A 17,377-nucleotide genomic window follows, 5' to 3' on the forward strand; every position below is an offset into this window, starting at 1 on the left:
GCAAGGACAGTTTAGGGGGAAAATATTTTAAGTAGAGGGATTGCAAACACAACATTCCAAGTGTTTCCCTTTGGGGAGGAGCCAGGGATACGAGATAGAAAAGAAGCTTGCAGGAAATCAATGGCATTGATGATATTCTAGTTCTAATGTTGGCAAGAGCCTCAGATATACTCATTATTATACTTCACCACCTTCATATAAGTTACTTATATGTTTAATGTGTCAAAAAATCCATAATTTAAAAAAAATTTAAACTTTCTTATTTCCCAGCAAAAAGACTCAAAAATTCTTTATCCAGCACACAAGGTCCTGCAGAATCTGACCTCTGCCCTACTCCTCAGATGCAGCTAATGCCTTTCCTCCATGCCCTCACTCTGCATTAGCCTCAGGGCCTTTGCACATGCTATAATCTGGAACACTGATCTCCACTCTTCATTTGGACAATCCTTACTCTTCAAGCTTTGGCTTAACTGTCCTTCCCCAGAGCATATTAAATATCCTATTAGTCACTCCAAAGTGCACTGCGATTTTTCGATTGTCATACTCATTGTGGTTATTAAATAATTATGCATGTGCTCTCTGCCTCCTTCCTTGGGCTATAAGCTACATGACGGTAACTATCATGTTCATCACATCCACGATTAAATCTTTAGTACCTAGTGTGGGGGACTGTTTGGTTAATTAATTAACTGATGCTCCAAAAATGATCTATCAAATGAGTGAATTAATGAATAAGTGAATAGGGGAAAAAAGAGAATATTGGATGAGGGGAAAGGAAGAGGAAGATCCAGAGGCTGGGTAAAGTGAAGATTCTACACCCACAGCAAGACCCAGATTCCATTGCCAAGACATGCAAGGAGATTATTACTTTTGCAGCTGAAGTTGCCGTGTTTCCAGGAGCCCTGTGGATTGGGATGAAAGCCCGCAGCACAGCTACAGCTGTAGGAGCCCAGGGTATTGGTGCAGGCAGCATTTGGGCCACATGGCGATGGATCCTGGAGGCACTCATCAATATCTGAAAAGAACTCAAGAATATCAAACAAGTAGGAGCCCAGGGCATTGGTGCAGACAGAATTTGAGCCACATGGTGATGGATCCTGGAAGCACTTATCAATACCTGCAAAGAACTCAGGAATATCAAACAATCCAGAGGAACATGGAGACCCTTCTTCCCAGGGATGTCCAGAAAATCCTCTGCTCACCTGTACAGTCTGCTTCTTGGCCTGTGAAATTGAGCCTTCCATTGTTTGCTGCAAAGCCAGGGTTGCAGGTACAGTAGTAGCTCCCTGGGGTATTGGTGCACATTGCATTGAAAAGGCATCTATCACGGCACTCATCAATATCTGCGGAGTAGAATTAGGCACGGGGCAGGGTGGGCCACCAATCCAACAAAAGTCATGCTTCCCCTTCCAAAGCAGAGAGTTGTCACTAAAACATGGCAACTCAACCAGGGACTACATTTCCCAGAATCCTCTGCATCCAGGTGGGACCATGTGACCAGCTTTCACTTATGGGATGTGAGGGAGTATGACATATGTCACTTCTGAGCCAAGGTGGCTAAGAAGTGGGTGTGCCTTCTCCCTCTTTCCCCACTGCTGGCTGGAACCAGGAATTCCAATGTCCTAAGGGTCAGAAGAACCAAGAGATATAAGGAGATTGGATCTCTACATACCTTGTGGAGGAAAGCTGCCCTTTGGCCAAGTACATCCATATTGAATTGTTATGAGAGTAAGAAATTTCTATTATGTTTAGCTGGTGATTTTCAACTGAGGGAGAATTGCCCCACAGGGGATCTTGGGCAATGTCTGGAGACATTTTTGACAGTCCCTGGGATCCAATGGGTAGAGCCCAAAAATGCTGTCAAAGATCCTATAATGCACAGGACAGCCCCGCATCCCCACAACAAAGCTAACCAGCCCAAAAAGTCAATAGTGCCAATTCACGATAGTCAAGACATGGATGCAAACTAAATGTCCATCGACAGATAATTAGATAGAGCAGATATGGTATATATAGCCAATGGAATACTATTCAGCCATAAAAAAGAATGAAATGTCATTTGCAGCAACATGGATGGACCTAGAGATTATCAAACTAACCGGAGTGAGTCAGGCAGAGAAAGACAGATATCATATGATACCATTTATATGTGGAATCTAAAAAAATGATACAAATGAACTTATTTACTAAACAGAAAGAGACTCACAGACAGAAAACAAGCTGGTTACCAAAGGGGAAGGTGTTGGCAGAGGGTAAAAATTAGGATTTGGGGATTAGCAGATACTAACTACTATATACAAAATACATAAACAGTAAGGTTCTAATGTACAGCACAGGAAACCACAATCAACATCTTGTAATAACCTATAATGAAAATAATACTTACATATATGTGTATATATATATATATATATATATATATATATATATATACACACACACATATATATATGTAACTGAATCACTATGCTGTACACCAGAAACTAACACAACATTGTAAATCAACCATACTTCAATTAAAAAAAAGTCACTAGTGCCGAAGCTGAGAAACCCTGCTCTAACAATACAGCGTGATGTCAGGTCACTGTGGCAACATAGTTACCTCTCCCTCTGAGGGTTTCTGAGCTTATACAGAATATATTAAATACAACATCCTAGGGGAAAAATGATTAGGAGGGAGGTAAGTACACAATCTTTCAAATGTCTATGTCAACTCACAAAACACGAAGAATAAATAGGCAACACCCGCTCTAGCAGCCTACGCAGGCATATAGTATATTGCACTGGGCATTACCATGGAGAGCTGGGATGAGAAGTCTATGTGATATGAATGCAGACTAATCTGGAGGCTTCAAAGTACACAAGAATGATCATAGCTGGAAGATATGGGGAAGTGGTTTTCTCTTAGTATCACAGAAAACACCTCTAACCAAGGAGTGGACTTCATCTAACAGTAAGCTCCCCACATCCACAAATATTGAAGCATCAACTGGGTGAGCTCTTGTCAGAGAGAGCACAGATGGAATTCATTTTCTGCACTTGGATCTGGTCTAGGTGCATGGCTTCCAAAACATTTTTGGCCAAGGAAGTCTGTATGGGTAAAACCTGCATGGGTGAAACATTTGACTGAAGGAGAGGTGGAAGTCCTTAGCCCTGCTTTCTTGCCCTTGATGGGGATTCCAAATTGGTTCCTAGGAGCCCTTAGAGATGGAGTAATCTCTCTAAGGTGCCCTTTCAGCTTGGCCCCTCCATTGTTTTGCTACTAACAATGTCAGCAGCTTGTGCAAATCAATAGATAAGAAGAAATATAATGTTTTTAATGGGAAGAAGCATGCATTTCCTCTGGGGGTTCAAGAATATTAAATGTGTTCTGCAATACAGAAGATACTCCAAAGATGGACCCATCGATCCTTCCGCTTTCTACATGCATGGTATTACCCCAGTGAGCTGGGGGGTTTACACCCCCTTCCTCCGGATCTAGGCTGACCCTTGATCAACACAGTGTGATAGAAAAAGTGTTCAGGGACTTCCAAGCCCAGGCCTTCTGAGGACTGGCAGTTTCTGCTTTCTTCCTCTTGGAACTTTTGCTTCTTAAAAACCAGCTACCATGTTCTGAGAAGCCCAAGCAGCCATGAGGAAAAGCCCATAAGGAAAACTGAGGGGCCAGAGACAAGTGCCAACGACAGCCATGTAAGCAAGGCCGCTTTGGACCCGCCCACCATCCTAGTGCCCCAGAGAAACCAGGTGGTCAACCCACAGACTTAAGGGCAAGAACCAATGATTGTTGTAAACCACTTTGTTTCAGGGTAGTTTGACATCCACTGAGAAGTCCCCAAAACGGCTGGAAGAATTACTTGTACATTTGAAAGCCGCAGGTTTCTGAGGGCTCCAAAACACAGGCAGAAAGAACTCAGGCAAGCAGGAGCAACTGTGTGTTCCCAGGGTGTTAGTGCAGACAGCACTGGGGCCACAGAGAGTTGAGCTCCTGGAACATTCATCCACATCGAAGCAGAAAATCAAAAGGATGAAGGATGTGAGGCTACAGCAGCCGTTCAGAGCCCCAGCACTGACTAAAGCCAGTGGGTTTCCTTCTTAAACACACTTCATCATCAGGAGAAGGAAGCATCCAGGGGCACGTTTATGCCAACCTTCTGATGAGGCTCCTCATGGCCCAGGATAAAGTGCACACTCCTCATTAGAACATATGAGACCCTGAGAGCCTGTTCCCAGCCGAGCTCATCTTTTGCTTCTAAGCCCTTCATAATTCATGGTCCAGATTCCTTGGGTTCCCTCAGCCTCAAACTCATTGCTCACCGCTTACACTGATGAATCCCAGTTCCTCTCCAAGGAATCGCTGTGTCAGACCGGAGGGGTGGACAGCATGGGCGTCATGAGCTCAAAGCCCGGCTCTGCCGCCTTGTAGGCTGTGTGTTGCCAGGTGCCGTGAAGGGAGGTACCGCCCCCTAGGGTCACATGCTGAAGCTCTACCGCGCAATGGGATGGCATTTGGATACAGAATCTTTGGAAGATCTTTAGGTTTAGATGAGGTCTGAGGGTGGGGCCCTTATGATGAGATGAGTGTCCTTACAAGGAGGGGAAGAAACACAGGAGCTCTCTCTGCCGTGTGAGGATACAGCAAGAAGGCAGCTGTCTGTGAGCCAGGAAGACAGCTCTTTCCAGAGCCCTGCCGTGCTGGCACCCTGACCTCAGACTCCCAGCCCCCAGGACTGTGAGATAATAAATTTCTGTTGTTTTAAGCCACCCAGGCTATGGTGCTTTGTTACGGCAGCCTGAGCTGACTAATACACTGGACAAGAGAATTCATCTCTGTGAGTCCCCACTTCTTCATCTGGGAAATGGAAATAATAATATAACCCCCGTCACAGGGCTGTTCAGAGGATTAAGTAAGATGACACAGTACCTGTAAACACTCAGAACAGAACCTGGGATGTGACAAGAACCACGTAAGTATTTCTTCACTAAATTTTAAAATAATTAACTGCAAACAGGTTGCACTTTTTTTATGGCAGGCGTTGAGGAAGACCCTTTACATGTATCCACTCAACAAATGCTCATTGTAGCCCTTTGAGGTGCAAACTAATGTTTTCAATTTTTCAGAGAAGGAAAGTGAGGCTTCAAAACCATGCCAGGTCAAAAATGGGAAAAAAAATTGTGCAGTCACATAGCTTATGAAAGGCACAACCAGGATTTAAATACAGGTTCCACTTGTCTCTGGAACTTTTAGAGGACAGATTTCCAGACTATCTGAAGTCTCAGAGTCTGAGAATTTGATGATTACATTGATATATGCCCTGCACAAGTCCACCCTGAGTTACCAGGGGCTTCAGCCCCACTCAGAGGCAGAAGAGCATGGCGGCTGGGAGCCTAGGGTCGGAAGTCACACTAGGAACGGTTCAGTCCTAACTGTCCTGTTTCCTATTTGACCTTGGGAGAGGTGATTCCACCACAGTGGAGGCTCAGTGTCCCCATCTGTAAAATGGGTATAATAAAACATCACTGGTACCATCAAGCTTTTGGGAGAACTCATGAGCTACATACGGAAGAGCTCAGTGCAATGCCTGGGATCCTGCCTCCAGGCCCTTGTGCCTGCTGTTCCCCCCTCCTGGAACCTCGGTCCCCAGATACCCAATATCTCGCTCCCTTCAGATCTTCTCTCAAATACCAGCTTCTGAGCACGGCCTTTCCCTGCCACTCTCTTACGAGGGGAACCACACCCCCAGCACTCCCTACCCGCCTTTCCTGCCTTCTCTGCCTCCATCTGTCTTAACTGTCCCTGACACACAGTATGTTCATGCAGTTATTTTTTTGTTATCTGTCTCCACCAACACTAGATAATAAGTTCCAGGAGAGCAAACATCTTGTCTGTGTTACTCACTGCTGTATCCTCCATCCATAGAATAGTGCCTGGTACTCAAGAAGTGATTGTTGAATGAGTGCATGCCTGAATGATCACTGGCCTCAGCTTTGCAGATGAGGGCTTTGAACTCGGCTGAGACCCTCCTCCACTCCTCCCCCACCACTGCTGTCTTTGCAAGCAGATGGGACTTGATTGCCCAACAGACCCCTGCACCTACCTTCACATGTCCCTCCTGGGCCCTGAAAACTCATTTTTCCATTGCTGGATCCAAATCCTGGGTTGCAAACACAGGAATAGCTCCCTAAACTGTTGTGGCAAGTCGCATGCACTGGGCACGTTCTGGGATTGGCGCACTCATTCATATCTGGTGAGAGTAAATGGAACCCCGGGTCAAGGCGGAGGGTGCAGGGAGGACAGGAGACCGCCCGTTCTTGCCAATGGCGCCAGTTCTGATGCCCCCGGCACCCATGCTTCCCCTTCTTCCTAATCTCCTTCGCAGCTAGGCTTGGCCACAGCGGTAAATTCTGTAGGACAGGACTTTTAGCAGGATCTCTGGTCTCTGCCCACCAGTGGACAGCAGCGCACAAACAACCTCAACACCAGTGTCTCCAGACATTGCTAATATCCCCACCTGGGGAATCACTCTAGGGAGAGAGCCCCCTGTTACTCTTCATACTGCAGGACCCACTTCTTAACTCATAGTAGACTCTCAACAGGAGTTCAAAGCCAGGTTCTTCCACTTAATAGCTGTGCACCCTCGGGCAAGTGACTTTGTCTCCCTGAGCCTCAATTTTACCATTCCTGAAACAAGGATCATAATCCCTATCACATAGGATCATCAAATGAGGTAATTCTTAATAAATCAAGTAGGTAACTAAAGAAGACCAGGTCCGCTATACCTTCACAGATGGAGTTGTTGGAGATGAATCCAACTTGTCAACTGCACCTGTGGCTTCCAAAAGAGTTAGTACACTTAGAACGCTCTGGGCAGACCCAGCTGTAGAGGCATTCGTTACTGTCTGACAGCAGCAGAGGAGAGTGAGCAGGTAAAAGCCTGAGTGTCTAAGGTTAGCGATACATGCACCCAGCCCAGTGGGAGCTGTCCAACAGAGCCCCGTGCTGAGACCCCGAGAGCATTACCTGTGCAGGCGAAATGACCAGGCTTTTCTGGGGACCAGTCATTTCCAGTAGGAGAAGAGAAACCAGGCAAACAGCTACACTTGTACCTCCCTCGCAGGTTTTTGCAGACTGAGTTAGGACCACATGGTGAGGGGCTTTGAGAACATTCATCTATGTCTGGACAGAAAAAGAGAGTTACCAGAGTTACAAATTTGCCTCATCTTGCATAGCAGGTTGTACTTCCCAAAGATGGTTGAAACAATGATTACCATTCCATATGCCCTTCATTCAATTCCCTTCAATTGGTACTCCTTCCATCAAGCAGGAGTGTCTATATTTTCTCCCCTGGAATATGAGCATCTTTGTGACTATGGTGGTGGCGACACTAGGTCATAAAAATACCATGCTAAGTCACAAAAATATCTTACACTTCCACCTTGTTCTCTTGAGATGTTCATGCTTGACTCGGTTGCCATATTGTGAGGAAGCTCAACTAGCCACGAAAAAGCAGTTCACATGCAGAAGAACTGAGACCTCCATCCCACGGCCTTGGTGGGACAGCCAGCCAGCAGCCAGCACCTGCTTACCAGCCACATGAGTGAGCCCCCTTCAAAGTGGGTCCTCTAATCCCTGGTTGGGCCAACTCAACAGATGCTATGTGGAAAAAAGTTTTCCTTACCAAGCTCAGCCCAAAAAGCAGATTCTTTCATGAGCAAAAATAAACAATTGCTTGTGTTTCAATGCACTAAGTTTGCTGTTACCCAGCAGTGGACAATCAGAACACTTTGCAAACCATCCTCTAGGATTTGCTCATCAAAGCACCCATAAAATTGTGCAGTCAGGGTACCACGGGGACGTCCTCCCCAAATATCCTTCAGCCCTACTCTGCAAGTCACCCTAAAGAAACACTTGCCACGCAAACACAACTTCAAGGCAAGTCTGCTGTAACGCCCTCCCAGCAAACTGCTCCTCTCTTAGCGAGAAATCTGGATCCATCGGCCACTATACATCAAGATAAGATCGCAGGAATGTTCATTCCACCTTTGTTTGAAGTAACGAAACATCAGAAAGACCTAAGTGTCCGTCAGGTACAGGGTAATCGAATCTGGAGTTGACATAAAGCACAAGGTGGCACGTTTTTTCATCTGATAAATATCTTCAATACTCACGATGTGTTAGGCACTATACTAGGGGTCAAGGACACAGAGAGGACAAAATCTGTGCTGGAGTATCCATCATTTTCTAGATGGATAATGTTGTTTCCACCCCGCCCTATGTTTTAAAGCCAGTGGCCAACAACACTACTGTGTTTACTGAATAACCCATCAATTGTAATCCACAGATTAAAGAAAAATGTTTGGGGCAGCCTGGGAACTATAATAATATAAATAAATTGTGCTATTCAGAACTCAGCAAACTACAGCCCTTAAGTCAAATCCGGCGCACTGCCTATTTGTATACATAAAGTTTTATTGGAACACAGCCACCTCCGTTCATTTCTGTATCATAAAGGCTCTCAAGGCTCCATCTCCTCATCCGTTTAGTGGAGACCGTCAGAATGTCTACACTCCATTTTATGTGAAAATGCACATAAAGCCCTTCCCTGGGGGCCTGACACTCCATAAACAGTAGAAAATTCTTATTATTTGCATGGAGAGGCGACCAGAAAAAAAAATTTGGTGGTTATTTCTGGATATTGACAAAGAGCATAATTTTATTTTTATTCTATTGCTAATCTCTAGCATTGGAATTTTTATAGACCAGGGATCATTTTATACTAGAAATAAATAAGAAAGAGAGACAAGACAGACAAGGGAGGAAGGGAGGAAGAAAAGAGAAAAAGTACCTGTATCTGCGGCTTAGCCAGCTTCCACCTGATTTTCCTACCCAATGCCGGCGTGGGGGAGGCGGAGCAGTGCGGAGGAGGCAGGAACTCACCTTTGCATTCCACTCCTGGGCCCCTGAACTGCTTCTGTCCATTGCTGGCCAGGAAGCCATGTTTGCAAGAGCAGTAGTAACTATTTGAAGTGCTGATGCAGGTTGCATACGCTGGGCACACGGTGGTATCTCTGCATCCATTCGGATCTAGGCGGCGTAGAAGAAAGATCTGGGGTTAGAGCACTGAGTGGGGCTGCAAGGGAAGCCAGCGTGAGAAGAGGAAGGTGACTGCTGTGGGTTGAATTGCGTCCCCTCAAAAGACATGCTGACATTCTAACTCCTGATCCCTGAGATTGTGACCTAATTTGCAAATTGGGCCTTTGTGGATGCAATTAAGATGTAAGTTAAGATGCGTTTATACTGGAGTAGGATGGTCCCTTAATCTGATATGACTGATGTCTTTACAAGAAGAGAAGAGGCGCAGAGACAGGGCGATCGCCCCATGCAGACGGAAGCAGAGATGGGAAGGCTGCTTCTACAGACAAGGATTACCAGCAACACCGGAGAGACACTTGGGGACCTTGGGACAGATTTTCCCCTAGAACCTTCAGAGAAAGCACCTTGATCTCAGACTTCAGGCCTCCAGAACTGTGAGAGAACACATTTCTGTTATTTTAAGCCACCTGGTTTGTGGTCATTTGTTTCAGCAGCCCTGGGAAATTGACGCAGTGACCAAGCGTGCTCAGTGAAGAACGTGGTAGACCCCAGACCCTTGCTGCTCCAAGTGTGGTCCACGGGCCGGTAGATTCAGCATCACCTGGGTGTTTGATGGAAATGCAAAGTCTCAGGCCCTGCCCCAGGTCTACTAAGTCAGAACCTGTGCTTTAGCAACATCTCAGGGGACTTTTGTGCATATGAAAGTGTGAGGAGCACTGTCCTGAACACTTGCTATTCCAGGCGGGATCCACAGACCAGGAGCATCTGCTTCACCTGGGACCCCCAGGAGATCATGGGAAATCAGATGCTGATTCAGAAGGTCTGGGGAGGGATCCTGCAATTTTAACAAGCCCCTGAATGATGTTGAGGACGCTGGTCCTTGTACCATGCCATTAGCATCAGAGCTCTAGACAGAAGACTATGAGAGTCCAAACTGCAGCCTTTGGAGCAAGAGCGAGCTGGGTTAGCCCTGTTTTACCAACAGTAAAACTCAAAGCAGAGAATGATGGCTATCCCCGCAGACGCATCTCCCCCTCTTCTTTTTAATAGCATGACCATCCTGTTAGACTGCAGTCTGAGCTTCTCTTGCAGCTAGCTGGGAACATGTGGCTAAATTCTGGCCAACAGAAATAAGCAGAAGGGACTCGAGCACCTTTTGTGCAAAGGAAGAGCATGTTCCCCACCTCCCCTTTCCTCTTTCCTCTTTTACCTGAACTGGAACAGGATAGAGTGAGGGGGTCTATCCTTTAACCACGGGAGTGATGACTTGTTAAAACTCCAAAGGATGGAGAGGTAATGGGTCAGAAGACACCTGGGAGCCAGGATGATCTCTTAGGCAGGGTTGCCCTGTCAACTCATCTCATCTATGAGTTGGAGATTTATCAGAGGGAGAGAAATAAACTTCTAAGAAATACACTTCTCAGATGTTAGTATTCGGTTTCTGCAGAAACAGTTAAAACTGCATCCTATCCAGCCCAGCCCTGGGGCATGTGATCTCACCTCTCTGTACCTCCATTTACCTGTTTAGCTCTCACCCTCACATCCAGTCGGTCCCCAAGGCCTGTTGATCTCCCCCAAATATTGTTTGATATCTACCCGCTTCTCTCCATCTCCACACCAATGCTTGGTACAGATCTTCTTCTAGATCCCACGTCCCTACATCCCCCATTGTCCCCTGCAATCATCTCTGAATGCAAATGTGATCATCTACCCTCCGCCCCTGCCTATAATACTCTGATGCACTTAGAATTAAAATCCAACATGACCCACAAAGCCCCCAGTGACCAGACCCAACCACATCCTTATGCCTCATCTTGTGTCTCCCTTCACTCCATTTCTAGCCTTCCCACCACAGGGCCTTTGCACATGCTGTTCCCTTTGCCTCTGCTTTGCTTGACCAGCTCCTACTTGTTCTTCAGGTCTTGCTTAAATGTCACTTCCTCTAAGAAGACTTCCCTGACTCCCCCATAGCTCCCTGTGCCCCTTCTTTATGAAACTTATCACAATTATAATTGCTCAATTATTTGAGTGATTAACTTTTCAGTGATCATCTTCACCCTACTATGAGCTGAAAGAGGGCAAAGCCATAGCTGGGAAGAGATTCATCCAGTACTATCATTCCTATGGTTGGCAGAACAATGCCCCTACCCTGCACCAAAGAGGACCACGTCCTAACCCCTGGCACCAGTGAATATGTTACGTTACATGAATGGGGGAATTGAGGTTGCAGATTGGGGGGAAAAAGCCTACAATCAATAAATGCTGGAGAGGGTGTGGAAAAAAGGGCAGGACTGTAGTTTGGCACAGCCATTGTGGAAAACAGTATGGGGATTCCTTTAAAAACTAAAAATAAACTTACTCTATGATCCAGCAATCTCACTCCTGAGCATATACCTGGAGAAAACTATAATTTGAAAAGATACATGCACCCCAATGTTCATAGCAGCACTATTTACAATAGCCAAGACATGGAAGTAAGTTAATGCCCATCAACAGATGACTGGATAAAGAAGTTGTGCTATATATATATATACATATATAGCATATATATTCATATATATATATATGTATATGAATACTATTCAGCCATAAAAACAACAGCATAACGCCATTTGCAGCAACATGGATGCTCCCAGAGATTGTCATTCTAAGTGAAGTAAGCCAGAAAGAGAAAGAAAAATACCATATGAGATCGCTCATATGTGGAATCTAAAAAAAAAATAAAGAACATAAATACAAACCAGAAACAGACTCATAGACATAGAATACAAACTTGTGGTTGCCAAGGGGGTGGAGGGTGGGAAGAGATAGACTGGGAGTACAAACTTTGTAGATACTGACAGGCATATGTAGAATACATAAAGACTATACTGTGTAGCACAGGGAAATATATACAAGACCTTGTGGTAGCTTACAGCGGAAAAAATGTGATAATAATGATAGTTTTTTTTAAATCAAGGATAACTTGATTTAAAACACATATATTTCTTTGGAAATACATTGATGTGACTTCTGTTTTCCACTTATATGGATGTGAGCCCCCTCCCCAAGCCCATTCTGCCAAAAGATTTTCTCTCACTCTGGAAAAATTAAGATGTCTTAGCAACCATGTTTTTTACCATCAGTTTACAATAGTGTTTTATATTTTGGTTGTGTATTGAAATATAATCATGTTGTGTTGTCAAAAAAAAAAAAAAGAAATCTTAGCAGCAGACACACAATGACAGCAAAACAGTATTGTTCAGGTTTTAATTACCAAACTGGATGTTGCGTTCCCAGCAAGAGAATAGTGTTGAAAGCAAAGCTGTATAAATGAATCAGGGGTTGGGGGTAGAGCTCAGTGGTAGGGTGCAGGCTTAGCACACACAAGGTCTTGGGTTCAATCCCCAGAACCTCCATTAACAACAACAACAACAACAATAAATAATAATAAAAATTTTAAAATAAGATGAGTCAGTTTCGGGGGTCTAACATACAGCATCGTGAGTATAGCTAACAATACTGTATGATATACTTGAAATTTGCTAAGAGATCTTAAAAGCTCTCACCACACACAAAAAAAAGAACAGTAATTATATGATATGATGACGATATTAGCTAATGCTATGGTGGTAATCATTTTGCAAAACATGTGTATCCAGTCAACACAGTGTACATCTTAAGTTTGCACAATGTTGTATCTCGATCATATCTCAAGAAAAACATTTTTTTTTTCAGCTGCCAGGGTTGAAGGAGTGGAAGATAGAGTTTGCATTGAGCTGTGGTGTAGAGCAGACTCGGGGAGAGCTATAAGGGAAATGCCTGTAATATAGGAAGGAAGAAAGCTGCGGGGAGCTGATGGAGAGAAAGAAGGAGGAGGACTTCCTCATCTTCTGCCACCTCGCCCCAGGGTTAAAAGTCAGATGAGATGAGTCACCTCAGAAACTTCCAGATAGAAATGGATACATTTAGGAATGTCAAGGCTAGCGGCCAACTTCTCCCAACAGAATCTTGCTTCCTGCTATTGCTGCATCCAACATGATGCGGGAGCCAAGGGTTAGAACCAGCAGAAGGAGATAGCTAGCAGGTGGCCCAAGAAAACCCGTCCAGTTCGCTGTAGCCTGAACATGGAAACCAGGAGCTCCTACGTGGACTCTGGGAGATAAAAAGCTTCCAAGAGGATTGCTGGACAAATGAGATGGGACCATGCCCCACCAGGACAAAACACCTCATTGAGTCCACACTCCACAGCCCCGAGATCCCAGCATCCAAGCTGCCCCTATGCCAACACCCACACGCCATCTTGGGAGGAACAAGAGTAGACAGTTTGAAACAGCAACTCTTTATACAATGTAGACAGTTTCCCAGACAAGACTGAGCCAGGAAACTGAGACACTGAGAGTGCTGAGAACCTACAAGGTTTCTCCTCCTGGGTCCAACAGGAGCTTATGTGAAAGGTGAGGATACTTAACGACACACTGAAAAGTACAACTTTTCTCATACTGAGTTGTAGTTTGAGTCATTCCAACTCCATTCCCATCTTACCGGCATTTATCTTATTATGCATACCAGATAGTTTACAAAATGGCCTCTTTTGATTTTTAAGCTTCACAACACCCCAGTGAGATAGATCTCTTGTTACCTGTATTTCACAGCTGAGGAAACTGAAGATCAGAGAGGTTGTGTGACTTGCCTAAGGTCACACAGCCAGTTTAAGGCACAAAGGAAAGAGCCTGGGTGGGAACCAGGAGACCTGGATGTTATCCCTTGCTCGGCCACCGACTAGTTCCTAGCAAGCGTCCAGCTGCGGCTCAGCCTCCTAGGAGAGAAGAGCCTCCTCCCCACCACGCTGGGCATGTGAATTCTCTTTGTCCAACTTACCCCATGTCACGGATTCCAGTGGGGATAACGTGGACATTCCCCAGCTGCACACGCCACAATACCCTATGAAGAAAGATAAGAAAAAAACACCATAACCCATCAAGAAGCTCCTTGGACTCAATCTGAACAATTACGCCTGGTGTGGCCTCCAAGGATCAGCTCTGATGAGCCTACAAAACCCCAACTGAGTGACAAACCTAAGGCATTTTATACAGTCTTCACAGCAACCTTTCCCGCTTTCCTGCTCTAAGCTTTTTTTTTCTTTCTCGTTTTGTTCGTATTATCTTCATTTTCTTTTCAAATAGAAAGAATTCCAGCTAATTCTCAAAAATACACACTTATTTATTTTTCTAAACACCTTTATTGTGGTACAATTCTTGTACAGTAAACTACACATATTTCAGGTGTACAAATTGATGAATTCTGATAGATGCCTACAACCATGAAACCACCACCACAATCAAGGTGGCTAACCTTCCCATCACTCCCCCAAGAGGTGCAATTTTCAAAATCCAAGCTTATCCCTCCCCCCCAGCACCTTTATGTGTCTGTGAGTCTATTTCTGCTTTGTAGATAAAGCTGCGATTGCCTGGGCTTAACCCTGGGCTCTCCTCCTTGCTAGCTAAGTGGTCCTTAATGCCTTTCACCTCATTTTTTCCTTTGTAAAATGAGCTGCTAATGACCCAGCATCAGAGGGATTTAGTGAAGACTGAATACATTCTCTGTTTGAGGAACTTAGGACGGTGCTAAGCGGGCAGTGGCTGTTACACTAGCGGCTTCCTTTCTGCCTGCCTCATCTTACCAGTAAGTCCGCCTCACAAGGGCGGGAACCACGTCTGTTTGTTCACCACTCTGTCCTCAGTACCTACAACAGCGCCGTCACATAGTAGGTGCTCAGGAAACCCACATCAAACCAACGACTATAATGAAATTCTGCCTTGACAGGTAAAGTCCCTGAACTGAATGATTTTTGTCAAAGTTTCCCCCGTGAAGGCGTTTGCAGTGTCCAGCCTACAATTATGATCTCCTGGCTGGACAGTCTGAGGCCCTCCTTTTCCCCTACAATCTATTTCCGGTGCAGGTTTCTCCCAGATCCCCCACTCGGCCTCACACTCACCCCAAAAGAGGAGGAACCTGAAGCCCCGCATCACGCTGTGTTCTGTCATTCAGAGTGGAGAACCTTCTCTCTGTTCCCAGGGTTTTCAATAGCAGAGGGTGTGCACAGAGGGGAAGGACAGACTTAGAATTGCACAACCCAGTCAGAGCACCACGGCTTTTTGCTGAGTGGCCACCGCTCAGAAAGACAGTGTGGTAAACCCCTCACTTTCCCCTTTCTACGCAGTGAAGAGAAGTTGTTCCGGCTGGTGCATCCCTGTGTGGGTGTTCCTACGCCCCTCTCTTCTGCCTTCCTGCTCACTTTTTTCTTTCCCCACCAACATCTATCTCCCGTCTTTCATCACCTTATTCCACTCCACCCAGTAACAGAGGGGTTTCTGCTACCCATCCCCAATGAAGCGAGCCCCAAACTCATGGGTGCCTTCCCAGCCTGTCCCATAAAAATAACCACCGTAGCCTTCAAGTACCAGGCACCGTGCTAGACATGTTTCCAATAAAATTTAATTTACTGATGTCAATAAAGTACAGATTCCTACCCCCACGCATTTTGTTTTTTTTAAATACAATAAAAAAGGAAACTGAGGCTTGCAGAGGACAAGTGACTTGTCCAAGATTGCCTGGACTTGAGATTTGAATCCAGGACCCTTTGCCTCCAAGATCTAGAGCTCTCACCATTTTACTTACCTTCAGCTCTCCACTATGTCTCATCACTGGACAGTGACACCCCCTCATTTCCAGCACTCACCCCCAACCCATCACACACACACACACACGAGCATGCTCCATCTCACAAATATGGTGGTCTAGGAATGTCTCAGTTAGGGTCTTCCAGATGCAGATGCTGAGACAAGGATTCTAGTAAGGTAGTTCATCAGGGAAATGACCCAAAGAAACTCCAGCCAGGGTTGGAGGAAGTGAGAGAGGGAAGGAGAGAGACCCCACAGTAAATGTGTTATCAAGCAAGTTATCCAATACGAAACTGAAACTTAACCTGGCTAGGCACTTTGGAAGAGCACATACTTTAGAGTTAACCAAAATCAGGGATGAGGGGGCTCAGGTATTTACCCACCAGCTACTGTCAGTCACTGACGAGGCTTGTGCCAACCCAAGACACCTCAGGCTCGGCTTCCAAGCAGGTAGAATGAACTCCAGAGAGTAATCCTATTGATAACAAAACGCAATGGCTGGCAGATGTCGATCTAGTGTGCCGTGAGGGGTTGAGGGTCACAGCTGTGGGCAGGTACCAAAAGCATCCCCTAGAAGCTAAAAATGAGGTGCAGAGACCAGCCCGAGTTCTTGGGATGAAGAGACCCACTTGTTTCTGTATTCTGCTTTTTGTTCCATGCAAGGTAAAATATCCACCTTGGAGTTACGATCACTGAAGAAGTTTCATTAATGGTTCCACCTGTGCATCCAGAGACCCTAGCTGGTGAGGCTGCAGTTAGGAGCCAGCATGAAAATACAGCAAAGTCTGCCAAGAAGAACGATAAACAGAGCTGTGTTATGTCTAGGGGGAGCACTGGATGATAAACACAGACTCAGGCACCAGATCGCCAGGGGTTCAAATCCCATCTCCACCACTTGCTAGTCATGCGTGGTCCTGGGCAAGTTCTCAAGTTCTCTATGCCTCAACACTCCCATCTGTAAAATCGGCCCCATGACAATAGGATCTCTTTCATGGGGCTGATGTGACATGCTTAGAACGAAGCCTGGCACAAAGAAAAAGCTCCAAGGCTTGGCTATTTATAGTAATAGGAGTCGGGGTCAAATCCTTACTCTGCAAGGTATCCCTGAAGTTATCTTGGGAGGTGACTTGCCTCTCAGGGCCTCAGTTTCTTCATCTGGAAAATGAAGATAACAATGGCCTCTATGCCAAAAGAGCACTGCGAAGGGGAGGCAGTGATGTGGGGTGGTGTTGCCAGTGGGGAGGGACTGCCAGGGCCTACACTGTCTTCTACAACCTTTGTTCAGTGCATTCAGGAGTGTGGCCCCTAGAGGCAGCAGACCAATGCAGCGGTCTTAATATATGTCCACAGATTCTCTGATAGCCTAATTTTCCTCTCTTTGAGTATGAGCTAGATTTAGTGACTTGTTTCTAAGAAAAACAAAAAGGAAGATTTGAAATTATGTGGCATCTGAGACACCCTGGGTCTTTCTTTCCAGGGTCATTCACTGTAGGGGAGCCAGTTATGTTGTGAGGATGCTTGAGCAGCAGGAAGGAGAAGCCCATGTGAGGAGGAACTGAGATTACAGCCAACAATTTGACTGTGACCTCATGAGACACCCTGATCCAGTTCCACCCAACTAAGC

The 17,377-nt window shown here is 45.5% G+C and overlaps 1 protein-coding gene across 1 annotated transcript in view; it reads right to left on the reverse strand.

The window, feature by feature from the left end:
• The window catches only part of ADGRE1 (adhesion G protein-coupled receptor E1), a 37,577-nt gene extending 22,429 nt beyond the window's left edge, over window positions 1-15,148 (reverse strand). Inside the window, exons 1-7 of the mRNA XM_015241106.3 lie at window positions 15,069-15,148; window positions 13,952-14,014; window positions 8,936-9,082; window positions 7,019-7,174; window positions 6,096-6,242; window positions 1,203-1,343; window positions 869-1,015 (exon numbers count right to left, since the gene is read on the reverse strand). Of these exons, the coding sequence (XP_015096592.2) occupies window positions 869-1,015; window positions 1,203-1,343; window positions 6,096-6,242; window positions 7,019-7,174; window positions 8,936-9,082; window positions 13,952-14,014; window positions 15,069-15,117 (850 nt within the window). The 5' untranslated portion in view covers window positions 15,118-15,148. The remainder of the gene's footprint in view (window positions 1-868; window positions 1,016-1,202; window positions 1,344-6,095; window positions 6,243-7,018; window positions 7,175-8,935; window positions 9,083-13,951; window positions 14,015-15,068) is intronic.
• Between the last annotated feature and the right edge of the window lie 2,229 nt (window positions 15,149-17,377).

Source organism: Vicugna pacos, chromosome 22, assembly GCF_048564905.1.
Source record: "Vicugna pacos chromosome 22, VicPac4, whole genome shotgun sequence".
Lineage (NCBI taxonomy): Eukaryota > Metazoa > Chordata > Mammalia > Artiodactyla > Camelidae > Vicugna > Vicugna pacos.